We start from the raw sequence: 25,286 nt of genomic DNA, 5'->3' as shown, positions 1-25,286 counted from the left end.
ATTTGTTTGCTACTCCACCCCTACAGCTGTTTGTCTTGTTTTGTAAAGGGCAATTAGTTTACTGTTGAATGACAAGTAAAAATTAGGATTGCCCAGTCACTGTGTGTTTCTGAAAGCTCTCAGTCTAAAGTTAATTGAGGCTGAATAACAAGAAAGATGCAGTTTGGGGGTGTGTGTTTTGTCTTTGTTTTAAAAAGCGGATCTGTAGGAGAGGAAAAAAACCTGCTGGTAAATGGTGTGGCAAAGGTCACAGGCCCATCAAGGTTCACTGAATTCATATGTCTTTTGTGATGTGTAGGTTGTATATAGCAGTATTAATACAATTGACAGTGGAACATGCAGTATACATTAGTTTATGTTTCTAACGTTTACAGTATATTCCAGGAAGCAGACAGAGGGGGTTTTCAGAGTGACTGGGGCAGGAGGGTGGGGTTCCCAGTGTGAAGCTGCGATAAGGAAGATTAGTCACTGGATGTGAAAGAGATAAGGGTTGAGGAGGTGATGTTATCCCTGTATGAAATAATAATCCACTAGTGATTTCAGTCATGGTCAATGCTTCCAGCTTGTCTTGCAATAAAATACTGAATAAGAAGTTTCAAGGAAAGGTTGTGACTACTTCTCTACAGCGAAAATACGCATTGGGAGAACAGAACCAGGGTTTAATAGAAGTTAAGAGGTGGTTTCCTCTGTCTCAATTCTAATCTCCAAGAAAAATTGCCTGATACTACTGTTGTTTTTTTCCCCACCCTAAATTCCCAATGCAAAAAGTAGAACACAATTGAGATGGGTAGGGAAAAATTGCAAATAAGAAAATCAGATTCATATACAGAAGGGTAATTGCGGATGTATTAAAAGGCACAGTAAGTTTCAATAGACTTTTTTTTTTTTCAATGTAGGTTACTGATCCTAGATCATTAGGCCCAATAATGTTGCCATATATGAAAGAGAGAGTTATTTCTAATTGGTTTATTGCAGATATTACTGGTAGAAGTATATTGGAATCTTGCTGAGGAGATCAGGTGGGAGCATTATTATAAAGTTTAGGTCCTGACTCGGGATGGTTCTAAAAACATAAGAGTGTCAGCTTCGTTGCAAATACTCATATTTATCATAAATATACCCATTGTGGAATTTGTGCATTAAAATTTATTAGTCTCAATGTGGTTTTTATAGTCATTTTTGCTTTTCACCTTTCCTTACTTTTTTTTTTCCACTGCTTTGGCTTGATTCTGAGCAATATGGCTGAATTTTATTTGGCATTTGAGTAATTGCTTATAAAAGGAAATTGCTAGGAATTTGTGAATAAGTAATTGCTTCTATGTTGTTTTTTTTTTAATGCTTGTATGATGATAGATTTTGTAAATTAATTCTGTCTTATAGCATCTAATAGGATAACATTTTTACTATGTTTCAGGGACTCATTTTCTTTGCAGCTACTTAGGTTAAAATACCAGCATTTTGAGATAGTCTTGACCTTATAGCTGTGCAAATGCTTAAATACTGTGTTATACAGTATCCTGTACACCTGGTTTTCAAGATTATTTCAACTCAATAGGAATGGGAGTTTTTCAATGTCATGTACTGTTAGTTACTTTATGGAAGTGTTCATTGACTTTGATACCAAGACCTCAAAAAAACTTTGGTGTAGTATGATAGATAGTTAAACAGAGTTGTTAGAATATACCTTCCTTCCTCTTTTAAAGCACAGTCTTATTCTTCACCTGAAAATATTTTTCTTCCTTTTCAGAACTACAAAATTCCGCTAAAGTTATAAAAGCAGCAAAACCCAGGACGAGGAAATACAGCAAGGTTTGTATTTGTCAGAAGGACATTTAGCTCTGAGTTACTAGGCCAATTGTGTTAGAAGTCCCAGTTAATCTAACCTGTTAATCTGAACTGGCATTTAGCTCAGCTGATAATATGGTAGGAAAATGAAATTATTTCAAAGGAGTATTTCTGGCTGTAAATACTCAATAGGGTAAATAGCTGATATTACTAAAACAAAAAGACAGCGAGGTATTTTGAAGTTACAACCAGAAGTGTCATGTTTTGCCTTGGGTAATGGTTAATTTTGAAGACAGACAAAAGTAAAAAAGGAAGGGAAATTTAAAACTGAAAGGGATGCTAAAGTGGTGTATGTATGAGGGATAAGGAAAGACACTTTTGTTTAAAAAAGCAGTGGGCTTATATGAAAATGTGAAGGGGCTGCAAAGAAACAACATCACTTGAGCACAAGTGATGCTAGATGGGTTTGGAAAATCCTTTTTCCTTTATGTGCTTTTATAAAATTATCATTATGACAACAGGAGACACTGAATCCTTTTATTGAAAAATTAAGTTTCTAAAATTTTGTACAGCCACCCCTTTTTAGGTTAGATAATACCTGTCCTCAAGGGTCTTCTAAAAGCTAAAAGACTTTTAAGCAGTAGATACCTTTAAATCACATAGAAAGCTATGTGTAAGACACCATTTAATCAGACAACTTTTATGTGTGTTCAAAAGTCATAAGCCCTCTTGGTTGTTCTTTTTTTTTATAATAGAATGTAGAAAATTTTACTTGCCTGCTCTTTTTGGTTTCTTCGTGAAGGCATTCTTTAGACAGTTATACTAAGTGCAAGCTAAGAGGTATTGGACCTTGGTTTGCATGTAACTGCAATGAATAATTGTTTCTACAATTGATCGTATTCCATTTTCAAAAGATGTGTGTTTGTTTTCTGTTGTATTTCTCAGTTTTTAAAAATTGCTACTTCTGACAGTTCTGCTCAAAGCAGTAGTCTGCCCATCTGAGTCATGACTGACATCTTCCATATATTAAAAAGGACTAAATCTAGGAAGTAGTATAAACTGTTTGCCATCTTTTCAGGCTGGCGATTTTGGTGATATCACAAACTGGCCAACACCAAGCGAAATAGCAAACAATGAAGTAAGTATCCTTTGTCATCTTCAGTATTATTTTTTTAAAAAACATATTGACTTCTCTGCTTAATACTGTTCCCCCCAGAATGTGCTTTGGGTGTTGTACGGTTTCAGCAGAATTTTTGTCTGAAATAATTCAGCAGAAATAATTCCGGTTACTGGTCCGTACTTAACTGTCTGCACTGGTACTGGAATTTCAGAACCCTTCACAAGCCCACACACATACACTCCATTTATCGTTAGTGGTGTGCCATCAACATGTAGGTAAAAATGTGCCATATTTACTGCACCATTTAAAAAGTTGTATTTCTCTTTTCTACTTGTTGGGAAGTTTATGCAAACATGAGAAGGCCTTTGGGGTTGTGAACTTGCTGCCCTCCCTCAGAATGCTTTGTGCAGGCTGTCTTTGGACAACTTAGTTATCCTTGCCCTATTCCTCCGATATATTTTACCCTTGCTGGATCTTAAGTTAACATCTGTTCCATCAAATTATCTTCCTTTCACTTTATCTCAAGTGATAAGTGCATAATGTATCTTAAACCTCTTTTATGCTATTTAAAAGAAGAACAGAACACAGATTACTGCAAGCTATGAGGTGCCATTTCACTTTTTGCGTTAGTTCTGCAGCACCCCTGTGATGCTTTTACTGTGTTCTTGGTGAGGGGAACCAGAAGATGTGTGTTCAACAACATGCATTGTGTAATTGAAAGTGTCCAAATGAAAACTGAAAAAGACTATTAACGTAGTTAATTAATTAATTAAAAGAATTAATTAAATAATTAATAGCTTCTACCATCTCTCTGGGCAACCTGTGCCAGTGTTTCACCACCCTCATTGTGAAAAATTTCTTCCTTAGATCTAGTCTGAATCTGCCCTCTTCCAGCTTAAAGCTGTTACCCCTTGTTCTGTCTCCAAGGCCCTGCTAAAAAGTCTGTCCCCGTCTTTCCTGTAGGCCTCCTTTAAGTACTGAAAGGCTGCAATAAGGTCTCCCCAGTGCCTTCTCTTCTCCAGGCTGAACAACCCCAACTCTCTCAGCCTATCCTCGTAGGAGAGGTCCTCCAGCCCTCTGATCATTTTTGTGGCCCTCGTCTGGACCTGCTCCAACAGGTCCATGTCCTTCTTCTGTTGGGGGTCCCAGAGCTAGACGCAGTACTCCAGGTGGGATCTGACCAGAGTGGAGTAGAGGGGCAGAATTACCTCCCTCAACCCGCTGGACATGCTTCTTTGATGCAGCCCAGGATGCGGTTGGTTTTCTGGGCTGCGAGCGCATATTGCCGGCTCATCTCCAGCTTTTCATCCACCAGTACCCCCAAGTCCTTTTCCACAGGGCTGCTCTCAATCCCTTCATCCCCCAGCCTGTATTGATACCAGGGAAAAACAAAGCTTTCCACTATTTGGTAAAATGCTGTTCATTTTACCTTCTTTGAAACGTTATTCTGTGGGATTTCCAAGAAGTGATGATCTGCAGGATGCTGGAGCTACTCAAAGGCACAGAGTTCCCAGTAAATGCCATATTCTGATGTGGGAAGAAATAAATCTGTAATCATATACCTCCGCATTCTCTGATCTTTGGTTCATGTTCTGGTTTAGTGGAACAGAATTGTCAGAGTTAAGACCTACGGCCCCTTATAGTTTACATGAACATTTGTCATGCTGTTGAGATTGCACAGCGTCACGGGAATTTCTGATTTACTGTTCGGTATTCTGTAAGCACGGCTTTTTAAAGGTAATCAGTCTGAACAGTAGGTACTGGTGAGTAATATTTCTTTCTTTCCTGTAAAATAAATTTCAGTTCTCAGGTATTGAAACATGATTGTGCAGTCCACTGTTCTACATCTTCAGTTAAAAACCAAACGAACAAAACCTTTCTCTTTATAGTCTTGCCAAGTTAGCAGAAAATAGAATGATTTAAAATGAGACTTTACAAACAGCACAGTTCTTAAAACTCACCCTACTGAAAAGGTTGAGAACAGGTAATACTGAAGGAATTTTAATAGGTAAAGGGAATTTATACTTTTGCTATCAGCAGCTGTACTGTCAGAAATAATTACCAGTATCTCTTGCAGTGTAAGACTGTAAGTCACAATAAGAAGCCAACAAATAGAAGAGAAAAGGAGGAGAAATCTGATCAAAAAAGCAATAATGGAATCAAGGACAACCCGGAGGCAAAGCCAGATGGTCCAGGAGATAATATTAGTGAAGATGAAGCTCAAACTAATAACCAAAGGAAAAAAGGTCAGTCTGGGCGGTATGTATAATGCAGTAAGTCACCATTGATACAGTTACATTAATTCCAGTTGAATGACTTGATGAAACTTTTTGTGTTTTGCATTTTCTAGATGATAACAGGATATATTGTTTTCTGCTAGAAAGTTTAAAACAGGCTTTCTATTCAGGTTTTGGAGTGTCCTGTTTAGTCAAATAGGAATTCTGGGGAAAAAGCAGTTTGTGTCCTACTGATGGTCCATGGAGCTCTGACAGTTTCTGGAAAATTTTGGCATGGCTGTACAAACCATTACTGTCTCTCACATCATTATTTCAGTAACTTGATAGTACTATGTGAATTTAACTTCATATATATGTGTGTGTTACTATACATACTAACATTTTAATTTTTCATGTTTTACTATTAGCTTACGCTTTGAAGTGATCACTTGAAAACTAAACCAGGTTATTCATTTCCTTTTGATCCAATCTGTTATGTTAAAAATAAGTAGCAAATGTGTATCTCATTTGGTCATTAGACTTGAGTCGGCTGGAGAAACAGCTGAGAGAGTTTTAAGATACTGCTGACATCAGCTGGTTTTTTTTCTTGCTTCCCTGATGATATTTCTTCAGATCCTAAAGACCTTTGTTTGGTTAATCTTCCTATGTATATGTTAAAAATCCAAATCCTTTATTGCTTTTGATTTTTTCAGTCTAAGTGGAAATTTGAAGCAAAGCATTCCACACGTACAGCCTATTCCCCTGCTCCCCCCCCAGTGTGGATAATGCATTTTATGTATTTGCTTATATTTCTTGTCTACAAAGGTATAAAGTCCACAATACCAATCAAATATAGAACAGCCAATATTATCATTAAATAAATGGTTAGTGGATATTTTAGGCCAGCTTACAGCAAAATACAGCTTTGCTAATGATTTTTGATGTACATGAATGAACTTGCTCTGAATACACCTCAAGGTAAAAATACAGTACCACAGCTAAATTCTCAGGAAAATCTTTATGGTTTGTGTCTGAAGTCTGTATTTCAGTGGTTAACTTGATGTGTTATTTTTTACCTTTAAGTTTCATCTTATGTAGCTATAAATTCCTGGTAATGGAGCATACATCTAAAAATTCATTAAATGAAAAAGTTTACCTTCATTTCCTATATTTAAAACTTAGATAAGGTTGCCTTACAGTTTGGAAAATTCCTGTTGACATTTATTATTGTTTAGTCATTCGTCGTATCTTAAAATTTCAATGTTAAGCTTCTCCCAGTACTTAACCCTTGAAATTAACTGTTACTAGTTCTACAAGAAGAATTCTATAGAATCTTTTTCAGGAGCTGAAACCCCAAGTAGTACTATAATTAAGAGTAATATATTAACTTTTCAAGGTAACAAGCAGAAATGGGTGCCACTTCACTTGGATGACGTAAGGTCAGACAGTCAAGAAAGACCAGGCTCTCGAACTAGCTCGAGATTTCTGCTGGAAACAAACAAGCTAATACCTCATAACAACAGACGGAATGAGACAAGAAGTAAGTAGTTCTCAATCTCTGGGTCTTCCTATTTGTGGCAAATAAAGTATAATACCACTTGAGCAGGCATTAGATTGGCAGTTTATGTTGGAAACTTGACTTTGCCGATAACTAAGTAAAACCTAATGTTAATATTTGCCAATAACCAGCAAAAAAAAAAATTGCACTGTAGTTTAACAGATTTTAAATTGGAAAGTTTGTTTAAAACCTTACTATCAGATTTTTTTTTTAACCTCTTCACAAATTGATCAGAATTCTGATGTCTCAATCACTGGCTGTGATGAGTGACTGAGTTTGGAAACAGTCTATCTTCACAGCATGTGCTGGTCCTCTGAATCAGAGCAGCATATATTTTTCTCTTCACTGCTCTGTACAGAGTCTTGGGCCACAGCTTTATGATGCAGAAAGTTTGGAGATATTCTCATAAGGTGGTTGCTTTGTTCTGCTTGGCTGCTATTCCCGCAGCTGCTTGCTAGCAGAGCAATTGCTTGTGGACCTACACTTTGAACTCTGCTTTGGCAATTCTACTGATGTTTTTTTCCTTTAAGTTGGACCAATGCCCTCAGTTCCCTGACCTATTTCTCAGCACAGCCATGCAAAAAGTTGTACTAGCACAACAGAGGGAGAAATGCACCGCAGCTGGTACTGCTTCTGCTTGTCAGGTGTTCTGAATACAGCTTGTCAGATGGCAGAAATCTTAGGCTGAGAGTAACTCCTGGGTTTATGTATTTGCATTTAAGTTTTAAAATCGCAAGGTACATTAACAATTTAAATGTTTGCTCATTATAATAAGTGCTGGACGCTACTAAGATGGGATTTGTTTATGAAGTCATTTTAGGAACGTGGATATAAGGGTTTGATCTGGATGCCTGAGGGATGGTCAGGGGGAAGATTTTTACTAGCGTATCGCTTTCTTCAGCAATTATTTCTCAGGATGGTCAAATGACCAGAAACTTGTAGCATGAACTCTACTTCAAGGCTCTCGTGATTCAAGACCAGTTTCAATATCAGAGAACATAAAACATGTCTTGCTCTTCAGGGATGTTGGCTATTTAAATTAAACACTTTTTTCAGGCTTAAATAAAATGCTAGCTCATTAAGATGTTATTTGTGGGACTTTTGCATGTGTCTGAGCCACATGTACTCTCAGAGTGCAAAAATGAAACTGATTTGGGGAAATACTTCCAGTAATGTCTACGCATTTGGGATTTCTAAGGTTGAGGGTAGCAGGTGTGAAGGCTAGAGTCTGAATTCCCAGTGAGACACACACATACAGATTACGATATTCATAAATTCAGAGTCTTATTTGACAGAAAATAAAGTACAGGAACTTGAATGTATGAGCATGCATATTTTATTGAAGGGTTCACTTAAAATGGTTGCTAGTAAAACGAGAACAAAGAATCATATCTTTAGTCAGTCCTTTGTTAAATTTAGCAACTCTCAATTCGATCAAGTAGGGGCTTTATCCCCAGGCGTTCATCTGACAAAGAGGTCCCCTGGTATCCGCAAGACTATCCAATTGCAACTTAAAGAAACTTTAAGCAAAGGTGGCTGACTGAAGACTGAAGTCTCCGAGAGTGTTAGGAAAAGAGAAAGAAAGGGCTTCAAGAGTAAAGTGAGAATTACACCTGTTCTTAAGTTTTGTGGTGAGTGGAGCCAAGGTTCCCTGGGGTCTGGTTTGGACCTGCTTGCTTTCCTTTCTTCTTCTGCTTCTCTCTTGCTCTCTTTTGCTATGTGCAGACCACATATTTATATGAAAACCTTACATAGATTCTTACAGAGTTGTCTTAGATTTGCGTGTGTTACCAAAAAGGGGTCCTTAACTTCAAAGCTCAGTCTGGGATGAGACCAGCAGAGGATAAACGATTGCTGTTACACGGGCAGTCAGGGCAGCGTTTGATGGCTGCTTCTGGGAACAAAAGGGTGGCTCCAGAGAGCCATTGCTGTGGAAATCCCACCCCAAGCAGGATCAAGAGCTAAAAAGTCTTCCTAGCGCTGTCTAGGTACTGGAATTTGCCCACAGGAGGAGACTGTATTATCATGCCTGGAAGGAGAATTGCATGATCGTTCCTTCCCCTCCCAAGCCGGCTGTAGGTATTGTGATCCCAGAGCTGGCACCAGAGTGTCGGGTTGCTTCAGAAGCATTTGAGATTGAATGCCAGTCAAGCCCCTTCACTCTATTGCTAACAGCTTCTGGCCACTTGGGTATGGCCAGGCAAACCTTACTATTTCACCCTTGCAGCTTCACATTTGACCTCCTGCTTCAGCCAGCATGACTGAACCGGTGGATTGCCTGGGTGCAAGCCAGGAACTCTGTTACAAGGGACTTTTTGGGACTGTGATATTTAATTATGATTGCAAGTATTATGCTTTTTTCTCTTAAAGATTGGCGGCGTGATAGAGAAAAGAGAGATGACCACGACGAAGTGTGCAGCGTGAGGAGTGAGGGTGGCAGTGTTCGAGGATTCTCCAGAGGCAGAGGAAGAGGTAGAGGCAGAGGAAGAGGACGAGGCAGAGGAAACCCTAGAAGTATGCAAAGTAGATGCTTAGCAAAAAATTTAAAAATTATGTTTATAATGCTATTGTTTGCACATCAATTAAGGCTTGTCTCAAAAAACATATCCTGTAACTTAATATAATTAAGTAGCTTGAGTCTTTTTAAAATCAGATGCTGAAAACCAACAGTAAAATAGCAGTGTGTATCATGCCTTAAAATGCTTTTGTGCTGGACTTAATATTTTTTCATCATCTTTCTTTTATGTTCTCCTTTATTTTGAAGTGAACTTTGAATATTCAGTTGGTTATCAAGAACTGTATGGTGAAGGAACTGACCAAGTATTTCAGCCTGAGTTTAATGCTAGTGTGATGTATTACTATGGTGATGGAACAGGAGTGCAGATGTATTCTGTGGATGAAGCACTTCTCAAAGAATATATAAGACATCAAATGTAAGTAGATTGTTTAATGTACAAATCTTTTTAGACATCTAGTTAAGATAAAATAACTCACTTCAATCAGCGTTTAATCCTGATTATCCATATAAAGATGGAGATTAAGGCATTTCAGTTTAACTTTTTGATTTGACCATTACCAGTGCCAGTTGGAATTTGTTCACTAGGGGGGTGGAAAAACTTGAGTGATGGGGAGGAATTTTAAGGAAGTGGTGCTGCATCTTGTACTGTAGTCTGGCTCTAACTTGTATACCTGCTTTATTTATGGTACATAGCCCTCTTTTTATGTTGTCACGTAATGGAGATATGGATGTCTCTGAGCTTGTGCTTTTGAGTACTGTTGTTCTGTTTGCCTATAAAGCTCTTCTTGGGTGATGTAGCTAGACACTTCCCTTATTTGCTCTTAATTTCACTTTGAGAAGTCTTGTTAGTTTTATGTTTTCAGAGTGTTTCATCTGAAACATTTAACTGAAAGAGAGTAGTTTTGCAATTATACTTGATTTTTCAATAATCTGAATGTTTACTTTCTCGTGTACACCATTAGGCAATGAGAAACCATCTGGAAGACTGATTATCACCAGGAGACAAGTCAGAAAGGGCCTGGAAACCACTAGTTCATTTTAAAGAGACAGTTTCCACCACTGGCAGATATTTCATCTTCTGTACTTGCAACGGCATTTTTCTGTGATGCCTTTGTGGTGGTTTTTGATTGCCCTTGTATTCCGTAAAGCAACTTGCTTATTTTATTCTTGCTTCTTTTGTTACAGTTGACGCAAAAAGGAAGAAAAAAGCCTCTTTAAGGGCAGAAAGTATCTGGCATGTGGCTATCAACTTCAAAACTTCTATTGCAGTCTTTTTTGTTACTCTTGCTGCCAGGCCCCTATGAGACCTGACAGTGGACATGTACCCCCATGTCAGGATAATCGGCCTGCACTGTCCTCAGACAAGTGAGGGAGGAGCACAGACACTCCACTGTTGGCCAGATTTCTGGGCATGCAGTGTAGAATCCAGACCTTCTAAGGTAGGACATGATGATGTCCCCATCTGCTGAGAAAAATGTCAGTTACAGCATTGGTCACATCTGACTTCTGGTTATATTTGTATTTTATTTTAGCAACAAGAGGTTGGCAGGTGTCAATAGAAGACATGGCATGGCTGGCTAACCAGAGCCACTGGTTGCTTGTCTGATACGAACTCCTAAGGCAGTTTGATTATGGAGTTTGCCTCTGTGAGAGAAAGGGAGATTCTTGAGCAGGTTTAGAACATAACTTCACTATTTTTATGCTCCTTAAACAAACAAACAAACAAACAACGTGGTGTTTTTCTTATCCATTCACTTCTTTTATCACATTAAAAATGATGGGAAACAAATTTTATTCATCAGTTGCCAATTATTAGCTTCTAATTGGTTTTGTCTGCCTTTCATAAATAAGTTATAAAATATTAAAGTGACTATGCTAAAGAAAGAAGTATATACAGAATAAGGCTACATAGGACTGTTAGGTCTCAGAGTTCCTTATGGAGGGTAGAGTAAGTCAGGATATGTTAGAGAAGTGAGATTGGTTTGAATCCTAGTGAACTGATGAATTTTCAAACAGTTTACCTGCTTAATAGGGAAAAATCTTCGAGACTGTGTCCAATGGAGTTGATGTGTAATTACAGTAAGAAATACACTGCTATCAAGCAGTTTATGCTTGTCCCAAGAACAAGATTGATGTACAAGAGAAATATTTGTATTACATACAAAAATATCTTTAGCGTTTTTAATTACAGGCTGAAGTTGTCAGCCTGAAAATTTTCAACGCTTAGCAACTCCTCAGTCTGCAACATGCAGTAGAACTCTAAAGTCCTCTTTCTTTAAGAAATAAATAAATAAAAGTTCAGACATGCATCCAAGTCTGCATCAATTCAAGAATAAGCAAAGGGACTCTGTGGAAAATGAAAACAAAAGCTGAAGGGGATGTGTGTGTTTAGGTTTGTCCCTCTGCTTGGAGCAAACTTGTGCGTTGTCTTCACTTATCATTAATGGTCTTTCACATTCCTTTTTCTAGAGTGATGGACATCAAGTGAGGCAGTTTGAGTCAAGTTCAGTCATTGTCCATTTCTGCTTGTGGAATTTTTAACTAGGTGAATCGTTACAAGATTTTACCTTTACTGTATGACTGTAAAGGTAACATTAGTAAAATGTTGATATATGGCTTTTGTGCTTGCTTGTCTTCTAGATTGGGAGGGGAAAAGTAGCAGTTCAGAACAGTAAATAGGATATTCTTGAAAGAAACCTTCTTTTTGTGCACAGTTGCTTCACGGATCAGTTTACTTAGCTCTGAGTAAGAGCTTAATTCTGCGAAAGTCTTATTCTCTTCTCTTTGTTTGCTCTGATTTAATGGCGATGTTTTCATTTGTCGTATGTCTTGTTGTCCAACTTTGAGACTTTATATTCATTCTGTCTTGGAGCTGAGTGTTTCATGTAGAGAGCTTTTGCTTCGAATTTCTTTAGCTACCAAAAATTAGAGAAAGAAATGGTACCAAGCTTCTCCTTGGGTCAATGATGGCATTAGAGTCCTCTCCTCTGGGTAACTTTGGCCTTGATCCCAACTTCAGTGGAGACATGTAGTATTTTATATTTTATGGAAATTAGAATTAACTTTATTTACATTTGCATGTGTGGTTTTTTTCTCAGCTTTGTAATGCTCTGTTGTTTTATTTTTGCACTACCTCTATCTTTGTGTCATAGACTTTTAATTGCTCTCCATTAAATATTTCACTACCTACATTTTCCTGAACCTGATGAGGAGTAGTATTCCTTGGATATAATATGCAAAATCATGGTATGATGTGTAAACTCTGTGAAAGGCCAAGATTCTAGTCGTCATTATTAAATTGGGGTTTTTTCCATTCTTTTATCATAGGATGTTTTCTCATTCCCTTGCTTTGTGTGACAGATCATGATTTGAATTCCTTACTTGTTCTCTTCACTAAGTATAAAACGCCTTGACACGCTGATCATTTCATAAAACAGTCTCATTGTTTAAGAAGATTTGTCTTTCTGCTATTTCTTTGTCCCTTGTCTCTCTTGTTCTGTGGTATTGTCAGATTCCCGAAATGGTCCTTGTCCCTCTTCTCTTTACCCACTAAACGTCATCTCTTCTTTTAGACCTTACCTTTCTCCACGAACTGTTGTGCCTTTTGGTACAGTTTCCTGACAAATACAACATCATTATTTTTGTTTTCTCATCTTCCCACAAGCATGCTTGAAGTAATGATTCAGAGTACATATATGTGCCTCAACACTCAGATAGGATACTTAAACCTTCTAATGTACTGGAAACTGGGAAAAAAGATACAGTTCAGGATGAAGGTGCACTGGTACTGCTGTGTGGGAAATAACTTATGCCCTGACTGTAAGCAGTAGTTGTCCTTCATCTCTGTGGAGGCTAAGAGAATGTTGTTTCCTTCTGGTCATGTAAGTAATAAGGGAGGGGATGGGTGAAAGAAAAATAGAGCATAGTTTTTCCTTATGCAGTTCATATATGCAAATGTAACAAGGCTTTGATTTATACCCCTATGTGCTGTACTGCATCATAAGTCCTTAACATGTCGAGCATTCATGCTGTTCTGTAAGCCTTGCTTATAATGATACACCTGTCAAAGGAACAATTTTGTTGACGACGAAGTATGCTCTGTATTTAATGGAAGACTTTAACAAGGAATCTCTAAGTTGCTATTTTAGGATTTTCTTTAACCTACAGCAGGCTCATGTTTGTATATTTCCTTCTTCAGTGAGTATTATTTCAGCACAGAAAACTTGGAAAGAGACTTTTTTCTGAGGAGAAAGATGGACCAACAAGGATTTCTGCCTGTTTCATTGATTGCTAGCTTCCGTCGCATGCAAGCTCTGACTACGAATGCTGCACTCATTTTGGAGGTAAAATAATTCAGAAGTACATTTGTAGAAAGTTGCTTGGTTAATTTTGTACTGCCATTTAGAGTCAGTGCTGTAAAGTTAAGAAAGATTTCTGTTTGCAAAGACAAGGTTTTTTATAAAGAGGCTATAAGTGGCGAAGTTTGTAAGTTGTTTTTTTTTTATATAGTGCTAGATATGTAAAGTTTTTAAAGTTATAATATGCTTGTCACACAGGCCCTAAAGGACAGTACAGAAGTTGAAACTGTGGATCAGAGGATAAGAAAAAGGGTTGATCCAGAAAAGTGGCCAATTCCAACTCCATGCAGTCTCCCACCAACTGACTTTTCTCAGCTCATCAATTGTCCAGAATTCATACCAGGCCAAATTTTTGGCTCACATACTGGTAAAGGATTTCTTTTATAGAAACATAAGTTCGGGACTGTCTATCTAGCTTAGGAAGTTTGCCCCTTGATACCTATTTCATAATAGAAGTTGTACATTTGGTAACGTTTTATTCAGCTGATACGCCTGTCAGCCTTGCAGTTGCCAAGTCACATGGCTGGCATGGCTGATGTGAAGTGGATAAAAATGTCTTTTATGTGTCAGGGCTGTCACCGTTCTCCAGAATCTAGTATGATCGACTACAGTCCTGTAGCAGTAGTAGTAGAAGTAGTAATAGTAATCCTAAATTAGTCATAAAGCTTGCTTCGTGTTGGCAGCTGCTGAAAGTTAACTCTATTTGGTGCATCCGGGTTTTGGATGGGGTTCTCATTCTCATTATTAATAGGGAGATGGCTTTGTTTGCTGACAAACCCTTGGCAAGGAAATCTTTCACTAAAATGTTGGCTGGAATTAAATGAGAAGAACAAAGACTGAGTTAGGCACCTGTCCATAGAGCTAGAGGATGGTGTGGAGAAAACATGTCCCTAATGCTGCTGCTCTTTTTTTCTGAATAACACTTCTTTTTCTCTCTGACTGTTAGAAACTTTCCACGTAAATAAGTTGCTAGAATCAATCTTTTCCTAAAATGCTGAGTGAACTGTGAAAAGCTATCTCCTAAAAATGAAAACAAATTCTGCTGATCAGTGTTATGTTTGACCAGAGAGTTAGAAAAATGGTCGCTGCAATTAAAGACTATCGAAACAATTAAAACAACAGCAAAACAAAACCAAAACAACTCACGACAGGAACTGAACTACTGTTTTCTACTGCTAGAGTCTGCACCGAGTTCTCCAAGAATGGGAAGCCCGCTGAGTCCAAAGGAAAACACTGAAACAAGTAATTTTCAGGCAATGTCTAAAGGATTGTCTACAAGTTTGCCTGATTTGGACTCTGAACCTTGGATAGAAGTGAAGAAGAGGCATCGAGCATCCACGGTCAAACTAAAGGTAAAATCAAAAGCCTTCAAGTAATGTTTAAATAAACAAATTTAAAACCTGTCAACTTTCAGATTGTACTGTAAAACAAGATTTTTCCCGTCTTCCCGTACGTGGTGCTTGATAATGCGATACAGTTAGCAGGCATACTTTTCACTCTACCAGACCTAGAATGCAATAAGTGCATTTAAAATCCTGATCCAGAGCTCACTGAAATAAAAATGAAATACTCTTTGGTTTGTTTTTTTTCCTGCTGAGGGATAGTTGTACCTGTTGGTTATTAAAAAATGTATTGTAATGTGCATTGAGAATTGTTCTAAAAGCTTATGGCAGAATTATTTAGAACAGTAATTTACTTAATAAACATCTGAAAGTGGTTGTGTTGTTTCTAACTCCTGTACATTCATTTATTGAAAATGTTTTATCACATTCTGTTTGTCTCCCATTTGGATAATTACTATACAATTAAAATATAAAATGCATTACCTTTTCCAACTTAGGAAAGTGTTCCTATACCTGATCAAACATCAGATCAACAACATCAACCACCCCCACCTTCAGAGGAACAAGAACAAGAAGAACTTGATTTTTTGTTTGACGAAGAGATGGAACAAATTCAAGGCCGGAAGAATAAATTTACTGATTGGTCAGACAGCGATTCCGATTATGAAATTGATGATCAGGATGTCAACAAGATTTTGATTGTAACACAGACACCACCATATATAAGAAAACATCCTGGTGGAGATCGTACTGGCAACCATGTATGCCGGGCAAAGATTACATCAGAACTTGCTAAAGTTATTAACGATGGCTTATACTACTATGAACAGGATTTGTGGATGTTGCAGAGTGAAAATGACACTATGACGAAGGTAACTCGCTTCATTTTTGACCTGAAAACTATGCCTGTCCTAACAGTTCCAAAATTAATTCTAGCTGTCTGCTATGTAATTGTAAAACGCTACACTTTTTTGAAAGAAAAGTGATAGTAGTTCAATTTACAGATCTATTCTCTTTATTTCGCTTTATTTTGATAATATTGTAAACAGTTGAAAGCAAAACCAGCAAGGTTTTCTTGTCAGAGTTTTGACCAAAAACATGGAATGAATGCTTTTTAGAACTATTTTTAACATTTTGGAGATGGATCAACTTTTCCAGTGTTTTCTTGTTCTATGAATAGCTTCTTTCATAACATTTCCAAACCCCTACCAGAGGGGAAGAGGGGCACACTTCTGAGATGAGATAATAAAAGAGGAAGGTAATACAGTCGTTTTAAAGTATTTTTATATTAAGATTCTGATTGCCTTGTAGCTTGTTAGAACGATAGCTCTGTGAGCAAATGAAACTTGGGATGGCACACCTTATTTTATTATAGAAACCCTTTTATTTCCTAGCCTGTACATGGGCCCTTGTCCTTGAGGCTTTCAGAACTTTGCAAGGAGATTGTCAACTTAGTGATTTTTAAAAAAAAAAAAATTATTATTTTTTAAAATATACTAAGCAGCTGTAAAATTGCCGATGAGTTGAACTCCAGCACTGCTTAGGCAGAGGTCAATACGTAACACTGCAGTCTTGTCGCTACTCTTGGTTTATCAAGAAACCCCCTTCTTTTGTGCGAGTGAGCCCAGTGGCAGGTCTGCAGGCGATCCCACAGTATCACCAGCAGATATTACGTCTACAGAAATTCAAACTTACCTAAACACTAAGTGGTGAGGGGAAGGAACTTCATCTGTGCATATGGGCAAAGGGGGGCGTGGGGAAGTAGCTTAGAGGACAAATGGAGCGTGTAGGTACAAAAAAGAGCTGACAAAGAAATGAATGTTGAGAATAAGAGCAAGAAATAAAGGTAGAATTCAGAATGTGGAGTTTTTATTACAAAGGAAATGGACCGAGAAAACCAGCAAACTGGAAGAGGACAGTGAGAAATAGCACACAGCAAGAAAAGATATTTTCTTTTTTGTGAATGTTATGTTTCTGACAATGATTTAAACAAGATTTTTTCACACACACACGTCCCACCCCACCTTCAGCTGAGTAGAGGCATGAGTGATTTGAGATCCTGCTACCCATCTTGGGAAATCCCATACTTTTGCAGTTTCAGCTACCATTAAAAAAAAAAAAAAGATTAAAAAAAAGCTGAACACAATATTTACAAATATTGGCTTTTCTTTATATGTAGTGTGAGGAAGGGAGCAGGGACTCTTCTGCTATCCTAAATTGCTAGGACCTTCCTTGGCACACTTACTGCAGAAGAAAAACAGGGTTTTTTTAAGCTTGGTGAGGGGCAGGATCTTAGTCATTTCTGTTTCTCATTTGTCTGTGAAAAGTCACATGTAAATGGCCTTACCTGCCTCCATTCGCCCATTTGTTGGCGTAACTGTTTCTTTTAGCCTAGTGCAGTGTGAGCTGCGTTCCGTTATATACGGTGTTTATGGCAACTTTTTAATAACATGTGCTAGGGACTCCTTCCATCTTTGTTAAAAGAAATCTGTACTGGCTGTGTATAGGTAGTTGTGTGTCAATTCTGGCTTGCTTGTTTTCTCTTCTGTGAAATTCACCTGTTTCTTAGGGTGATATCCATCACTGTGCTTTGCATTTACAATTTGCTTTCTCTAATTCAGCAAGAGATTGAGAACTTTAAGAAGCTAAATCTCATTAGTAAGGAAGAATTTGATAATCTTGCACCAGAACCAATTGCTGACCCAACCCAAGAAGTTCTTCCAGGACCTCCAGGGTTACGGAAAGGTAGGTAATACATATTTGTTTTTAGAATCTCTGTAATAAACAACAATTTTCTAGGTGTGTTAACTCTTTCTGCCTGTGTAATATTTTAGTTTTGGTTCAGTCAGCAGCCTGAGGGGCTTTTTCTTTGCTAATTTTTCAAGTTGTCAGCTGTTCATCAGTAGTGTGGTTTCCATGGAATTAGAAGAAGCCAGTACTCGTACTTTTCAGGATATATATGAGCATCAGTAGCCAGTGTTGTATTTCATTGTCACCGTATACCAACACCAGGTGCTTTTTGTGTAACTTGGCATTTACAATGTGTAAAGTTAATAGCTAGCGATGTTGTGAAACATTTTCTAGAAACCAATATTTTTATGGGAAACGGGGATAGAACAAAGTGAGATTAGAAGAATTTCCTACTTGTATCATAACCTTGCTGAGCAGTCACAATGTCCAAATTTTATCTTTTGAGGTATTTCTGATGTGTAGTAGTAGTGTTAACATTTACTAGGATACATGCTAATAGCATTTTTATAGTTGAAGAAAACCACCTCACTAAAAGCATCACCTCACCAAAAAGCAAGAACGTGGTTATGCTTTCACCAATGTTTATTTTCCATTACTTTGCTAGTGTAGACAGACAAGAACAAGCAGGTAAGAAAGAAGTGGGTTTAAATTTTCTAGCAAGGACATGCTTGAGACATTATTTCATAGTTTTGAGGAGTTAGTGCTGCTTGTATACCAAGTGCTTTTGTTATAATTTGATTATCCTTTGGGGATGATTTAGTTCACTTGAAATGAAACAGGCCTTTGAGATACTAGATACCAGGGGAGCTTAGGCTTTGAAATCCTGAGTTTCTTTTGAACATGAATGTTTTCTCCTTCCTGCCTACGATTTAGCAGAGGAGGTGGCTTGTAATTTGTCAAGGATTGAAGTACCTCCAGCAGCAGCAATAGCTCGATCACTGCCAACAGCAGTTCCGGATTCCCCCTGCGTTCATCCTGGCTTCACCCCACGAACACCTCGCACCCCGAGGCTACAGGATCCCAACAAAACACCCAGGTTCTACCCTGTTGTTAAAGAAGCCCGGTCCATTGATGTAAAGGTAAACGGAAAGATATAATTTTTTTTTTTTTTTAACCAGAAAAAGCCTAGAAAACTCATGTCTGTGCATACAACTTAAAAAGAATGAAAAGGCAAAAAATAAAACACTTCTGCTTTTTAATTGTTTTATCTTCAAAATATTTACCATATTCATTCTTTTTTATTCCTACAAAATGGTTTCTGAGTTTTGTCTGTACCATTTAAGTCCTTGCTGAAAAAGTGTAATGTCTGAAGATTTTTAATTTGTTACATAAGACTGATCTTTAGGTTATGAACCTGGAGTGTGATAGATAGAATATAAAATTTTTAGAACTTTGTTTTAAGAGTGAGAGAATGAGTGAAATCAAATTAGGGAAATAAATACTTCATTTACTTTCTTAGACTCCAAGAAAAAGAAAAACGCGACACAGTACAAATCCTCCCTTAGAGTGCCACGTTGGTTGGGTGATGGATTCCAGAGACCACAGGCCAAGAACTTCCTCTGTGAGGTAAACTTTTTTTTTTTGTAGAAGATTTGTTTGCAGTGTCATTAGTTCTCACTGCTAATAGAGAAACAGGCTGTGATCAAAGACAATTTATAAATACAGTGGAAGCAAGAAAAGAGTGATTAAGAAAGATAAAAACAGAATACAAGGCTATCTGCAAGTAAGCTGGCTAAACTGACTATGTTCACAGCATCGTTGATCCATGATATAGTAGCAGTAATATTACTTGAAGTACTGATGTTCACTTCAGTGATTTTGCCTTTGAGTGTCATTTAAAACCAGGCATTACAGTAATGTTTAATTATCATCATCCAAAACTGCCTGATTTTTGACATACTTGCACGGAATCTGATTTTTCTTGAGCTGCAGCGGAAAACAGATGACTGGGACCCCAAGCATGCATTGTAGCGGTCATCAGGTGACTGTACTATTCTGACAGCTCTTGTGTAGATTAGGGTGGTTGAAAACTGATTTAGAAAAGCACTGTTTATAGGACAGAAATATATAAATACATTTGGGGTTTTTTTCTCTTCAGCAGTTCCAATGCTTCGCCTTCAGAAGGAGCTCCAATAGCAGGAAGTTATGGGTGTACCCCGAATTCTCTTCCAAAATTTCAGCATCCTTCTCATGAACTGTTAAAGGAAAATGGCTTTACTCAACAGGTGTACCACAAATATCGTCGAAGGTGTCTAATGGGTAAGGTGCTAAATGTCCTTCCTCAAAATTTAGGTAGAAGTTACCACATGTCATCTCATACCAGTTTTCTCCACATTGTTCCTCATCCTCAATTTTTCTTGGGAAAGTAAAATTTATTCGATGCTTCTATTTTATGAACTCTGCTTTCCATTTAACTTTACATCCCCTGACAAAAAAATTACCCTCAAATTTAAACTTAAGTTACTGGAAGATCTTGTGTGTGTATTACTAATGGAAAAGCACTTGAAAATATTCTGCTGAGAAATTTGAAATAGCTTTTTTTTTCCTCCTCCTTTCTTTTTTCTTCCAGAGAGGAAACGGTTGGGAATTGGCCAGTCCCAAGAAATGAACACACTTTTTCGTTTCTGGTCCTTTTTTCTGAGAGATCACTTTAACAAGAAAATGTATGAAGAATTCAAACAACTTGCTCTAGATGATGCAAAAGAACACTACAGGTATTTGTTTTTTCCTGGAATTTAATAACTGTTGAGGCCTCGCCTTTCGTTTTAATGACTGTGAAGTTTACGTATATCTGAAGTAAACATTTTTAGTATTGGCTTTGACTGTTTTTAAATCTTTAAAATAGCAGTCTGTATGAGTTATTTTAATACCAAAAATTTGTTTGTATGTATTTGTGCATTGCAGTTAAATAGTTAAACGTGCAGCATTTCCTGATGCGTAATAGGTCCTGAATTCTACAAAATCCTGTAACTTGTTGACTGTAACAAGTTAGCTCCGTACTTACTAATACTCAGAAGATTCTTCCTTCCATATGTGAAGACATTCTTAACCTCGTTCAACTTGTTCAAACTGCTTCTTGCTTTCTAAAAAGGCGGCTGTTCAGCCTGGAGAAGAGAAGGCTCTGGGGAGACCTTATAGCCCTTTCCAGTATCTGAAGGGTGCCTACAGGAAAGATGGGGAGGGACTTTTTACAAGGGCATGTCGTCATAGGACTAGGGGTAATGGCTTCAGACTGGAAGAGGGTAGATTTAGATCAGGTATCTGGAAGAAATTTTTCACTGTGAGGGTGGTGAGACATGAACGGGTTGCCCAGGGAAGTTGCCCCATCCCTGGAGGTGTTCAAGGCCAGGTTGGATGGGGCTTTGAGCAGCCTGGTCTAGTGGGAGGTGTCCCTGCCCAAGGCAGGGGGGTTGGAACTAGATGGTCTTTAAGGTCCCTTCCAACCCGAACCATCCTAGGATTTTTCTATCAGGAGAAACTTCAGAAGGCTCTAAAGGGGACTAAGGTGGCAGCAGATGAATGCAGAGCAGGAGGAGGTCCCACATATCTAGAGGCTGAAGGCAGCTCTGGTGACAGGGCTGCAGCCAAAGCCAGAGTGTGACTAAATACTAGGCCAGAAGCCCTGGCGCTGGGGTGTGTGGGAGCTGAAAGAAGACTGGGTCCTGCCCTGCACATCGAGTTGCCCACCGATAGGGGGTTAGGCTGACTTTCGGTCCGACCCGCTGTGTCTGGTTTTATGTTGAAACTGTTTGTTTGTGTATACAAATATACTGAAAACGTGAAAGCATTTGTCTTCATCTTGTATGTGTGTATGGTGTCTGTAGTTTATCAGTTCAAACTGTGGGACAAAGCTGGTTTTCCCAAGTCAGTTTTGATTATTTGTGAAGATGTTTCAGAACAATAGAGCGATAAAAATTGATGTGAAAAAGAAGTGTTTTTTACGAGAAGGGTGAAATGAGATTATGCCACTTACTTAAATGCAAGGAAAAACTGAAAACTTGCATCCTTCTGAGGAATGAGGAGCGTATGGATAAGATTTTCGTACCTCTCTGTTCCGTTACAGGTACGGATTGGAATGCTTGTTTAGATTTTACAGCTATGGCCTAGAAAAGAAATTCAGGCAAGAAATATTCAAGGATTTCCAAGAAGAAACAAAGAGAGACTACGAAGCTGGTAATTTATCTTAGGCCAGTCACTGCTCACACCGGGGTAACCGGAGATTGGGTTGGGAGATAATCCCAATTCCTTGGCGCTGACTTGTTAACTAACCCAAAAGCAGCTTTTCTTTACGTTCCATTTATCTTACCTTTCTGTTAAACATCTAGTTACCGGTGAATAATTAAGTTTTTAATTAAATCTGACCTTTGTAAATTGGTAAAATTATCTTTTTCCATTATTAGGTCAGCTATATGGACTGGAAAAATTTTGGGCTTATCTAAAATACTCTCAGCACAAGACTCCAGCCATTGACCCCAAACTGCAAGAATACCTTAGTAAATTTAAGAGACTGGAGGACTTCAGAGTGGATGTAAGTTTCAATACCTATTTTAAATAAATATTTGGTGTACAAGTATTTTTACTGCTAGGTAAACTGAGAACAGTACTCCCATTCACAAAAAGGCAGCTTTACAAATCCTGTCAGTGACTAGAAAAAGCATGCTTAAGCAAATTAAATTCAAATTAAAAATGCAGTTTTATTCTAGACATTCTTTTTTTGAACCATAGTATGGTGTTGAGGTGTGGTGGCTAAAAATGTAAGAAGCGTTGATCCATTTTAATTCTGTAATGAAATAAATAGCAAAAAATAGCTTATTTGTCATCTGGTAAGACTGATAACTTTCTATACTATTTAAGAATTTGGCAAATGAATTCATGCCCAACCAGCATTCCTTAGTGAACTGTGACAAGCTTTGTCCTTACTGAGGCTTTATATGCCAAATTCAGTGTATCCTTCCTGTAGAACACTGAATTCTTATGCTGTGTGATTCCAGAGTGTAGTGCTGCCGTGCTGTTCATAACTGGGCTATGGTGAACTACGTTACCACCATCCTCTAAAATCCCCCATTTCCTAGGAGCTGTGGCAATTATATAATGCTGTAAGACTGTTTAAAGTCCTTAATGTGTCACTTCTAGCCAGGAAACCTTCAGAATACCATCAGTGAGTTGTGAATAACTAAGATTACTAGGACTAAGTAAGGGCCTAATGATGGAATGTTCTGTCTTTCTTTGATCTGTATTTAAGTATATGAAGTGTAAGTATTTTGAAGTATATGAAAAGGCAAATACCTGGCCTTACAGAAAAACATTTAACGGGTTGCCAATGTTTATTTTCAGCCTCCTATTAGTGAAGAATCTGGCAGAAAGAGACCGGTCGCTGCAACAGGTGAGGATTCAGGTCATCGCAGACATCAGCCTAATTCTTCTAAAACACTTCTTGCCGCTAAATCCACGGCTGCCTGTCAGTCCCAGGCACTGGGAAATGTCACCGGTGGGAACACTGTGCAAGCGTCTGTAGGCCATAACAACGCTGCCACAAAATCTATAGAAAGCGATGTACCAGAAAAATAGACTTAAGACAAGCTTGCACCCTTGAGAATCAACTTTTACGTCACACTTCTAATCTGGAGACCTTCAAGGCGAGCCAATCTAACACGTGATTAAAAAAATGTATGGGAAGACAGAGGATTGGATTCTCTTTTTCACAGGATTTAGTTCCAAAACACTTACCCTAGGAGAGTTGCTCTTGGTTTTGGGATCATCGGAAGGATCCTAGGGAAGATTCTTTGGCTTCAGTATTGCTTTCCTCAAGCTTTTGTTTACAAAGAACTGCATTCCTGGCATATGCAAAAAATACTTTGGGGATGCCTTACATTTCAGCTCCTATTTCTTAAAAAAGGTATGATATACCCATGTTACTTACTGTGCTGTCTTTACCCGGATTTTCCCATTATTTGTATTTTACCAAAGCAAAAAAGATTTACGTTATATGTAGAATTTTAAATGGAAAGGAAGGATCTATGAGATTGGTTTGCTCTTGAATCTAACTATTAAAAAGTATGTTTTAGTGCAAAAGCACGCTCAAGAATGTGCAGCTATATATGAAACTGCATTTCTGGATTCTATTTAAAGACATAGTTTATATTTTTCAGGGTCTCCATAGTTAGTATTTTATTAAGTATGGAGTTTGAGTGGACATAACTGGGATAGTTTTGCAGGTATTTCCTTCAGTACTGGTTCTTACTAACTGAAGCATCAGAAAAACACGGGAAAATGGATCTGTTAATTTCGTAGTGTCGTAAATTAACATGCAGTATCTACAGTTTGTGCAGGGTGTTAAAATAGCAAACTATTCAAATTATTCTTGGCTTGAGAGGTGTCTTCATTTGAATTCTCATGATTATGAAGTACTCTAACAGGAGAGGCATAATTAAAAAAAATAAATTATCCATATTTCAAGTAATAAAAGTGAGTTTGGAGGGAAACAAAGTATTCCTTGTAAATTTTACTTTTTGCTTTATTTTGCAATATCTGAATGAAGTTCTGCATAGAATTGTGCTAGCTAAGCCTAAATAATTTCAAACGGGTCTAACTAGAATTTCACTGAATGTAAGTTATTCAAATACAAATCCATTTCTGTAGCTGAAAGATGAGGATGTTTATATCCTGTAATTTCTTATTAACTTCATTACTTTGTTTTTAAAGACTCAAAAAGAACGGAGTGGGTCACTTCTCTCTTCCAAGGGTAGGTGAGAAGGATTTCCGCTTTTTGTTAGTCAACTGCAGAAGAGACTTCAGTTAACTTTTCAAGTTAAAAAGTTGTATCTAGCACAAATGCCTTAATCCATGAAGGTGTCCTGGCTGACTGCACGGCCGCATGGGGCGTTTCAAACTTGTATCTGATCTCAGAGTTTATAAAAAGTCCATTAATATTTTCAGTCATTGTCTTGTGAATCTCAGTGAAACAAATGAGGAATGTTTGCACTGTAAAGGAGTCTATAATTAGCAGTGGCCTTCCCAATAGTTAATACAATTTCAGTACAAAATTGAGCCTTTTGTAAGTGGCCTGTCCTAAATGAATTTAAATGAACACATACCAATATTTAAAGTAATATCTTATAAATATGCTGAAGTGACACATCTCAATCCTGTGTTTGATCCATGCCTTTTGCTATAAAGAAAATGATGCGAATGTAAATTTGGATTGAAATTGTATATACAAGTAAGAGATTTAAGATATTTCCTTTCACTTTTTCATTGGAAAATGTGCAGATTAAGCTTTTAGTGTGTGTAATTTTGTGATATCTTGACAAATTTTATAAAAACAACAACAAAAAACCCTAACAGTGTTGTATATCAACTTTTTTTTTTTTTTCCTCCGAAGTGTGAAGAAAAACAACTTGAAAGAGTGTAAGGCTGTAGCTGTGCCTGGGAATTTCTGTTGCCTCTGGTGCACTAAGGTATTGGGGGAACCCGCTAAAGCGGTTTCTTAGAATGTGAGATACTGTCGAGTTCAATAGCGATTTATTTTGTTCATGTGACTGGGTATTTGTCAAAGAAGAATAGGGCAGGTGAATGGTAAATATGGCTGACAGCACAGAGTGAATATGTTACTGCTGCCTTACTCTTGGCCTCCTTGG

The 25,286-nt window shown here is 37.7% G+C and overlaps 1 protein-coding gene across 4 annotated transcripts in view; it reads left to right on the top strand.

Moving 5' to 3' along the window:
* LARP1B (La ribonucleoprotein 1B) overlaps nucleotides 1-25,005 on the top strand; it is a 31,586-nt gene extending 6,581 nt beyond the window's left edge. The window contains exons 2-19 of one of the 4 annotated variants that reach the window (XM_063336770.1): nucleotides 1,748-1,809; nucleotides 2,864-2,923; nucleotides 4,983-5,151; nucleotides 6,518-6,661; nucleotides 9,050-9,193; nucleotides 9,444-9,612; nucleotides 13,396-13,540; nucleotides 13,754-13,922; nucleotides 14,735-14,907; nucleotides 15,396-15,770; nucleotides 17,520-17,643; nucleotides 18,526-18,728; nucleotides 19,109-19,215; nucleotides 19,748-19,908; nucleotides 20,219-20,363; nucleotides 21,713-21,822; nucleotides 22,050-22,177; nucleotides 22,984-25,005. In XM_063336770.1, the coding sequence (XP_063192840.1) occupies nucleotides 1,748-1,809; nucleotides 2,864-2,923; nucleotides 4,983-5,151; nucleotides 6,518-6,661; nucleotides 9,050-9,193; nucleotides 9,444-9,612; nucleotides 13,396-13,540; nucleotides 13,754-13,922; nucleotides 14,735-14,907; nucleotides 15,396-15,770; nucleotides 17,520-17,643; nucleotides 18,526-18,728; nucleotides 19,109-19,215; nucleotides 19,748-19,908; nucleotides 20,219-20,363; nucleotides 21,713-21,822; nucleotides 22,050-22,177; nucleotides 22,984-23,217 (2,822 nt within the window). In that variant the 3' untranslated portion in view covers nucleotides 23,218-25,005. Of the gene's footprint in view, nucleotides 1-1,747; nucleotides 1,810-2,863; nucleotides 2,924-4,982; nucleotides 5,152-6,517; nucleotides 6,662-9,049; nucleotides 9,194-9,443; nucleotides 9,613-10,391; nucleotides 10,637-13,395; nucleotides 13,541-13,753; nucleotides 13,923-14,734; nucleotides 14,908-15,395; nucleotides 15,771-17,519; nucleotides 17,644-18,522; nucleotides 18,729-19,108; nucleotides 19,216-19,747; nucleotides 19,909-20,218; nucleotides 20,364-21,712; nucleotides 21,823-22,049; nucleotides 22,178-22,983 lie in introns of those variants that run through there. The other 3 variants (XM_063336771.1, XM_063336769.1, XM_063336773.1) reach the window with 3 other exon arrangements.
* The last annotated feature ends 281 nt before the right edge of the window (nucleotides 25,006-25,286 follow it).

This window comes from Chroicocephalus ridibundus, chromosome 5 (assembly GCF_963924245.1).
Source record: "Chroicocephalus ridibundus chromosome 5, bChrRid1.1, whole genome shotgun sequence".
NCBI lineage: Eukaryota > Metazoa > Chordata > Aves > Charadriiformes > Laridae > Chroicocephalus > Chroicocephalus ridibundus.
The sequence above is the reverse complement of the archived record's forward strand: the minus strand, read 5'-3'. Positions and strand labels throughout refer to the sequence as shown.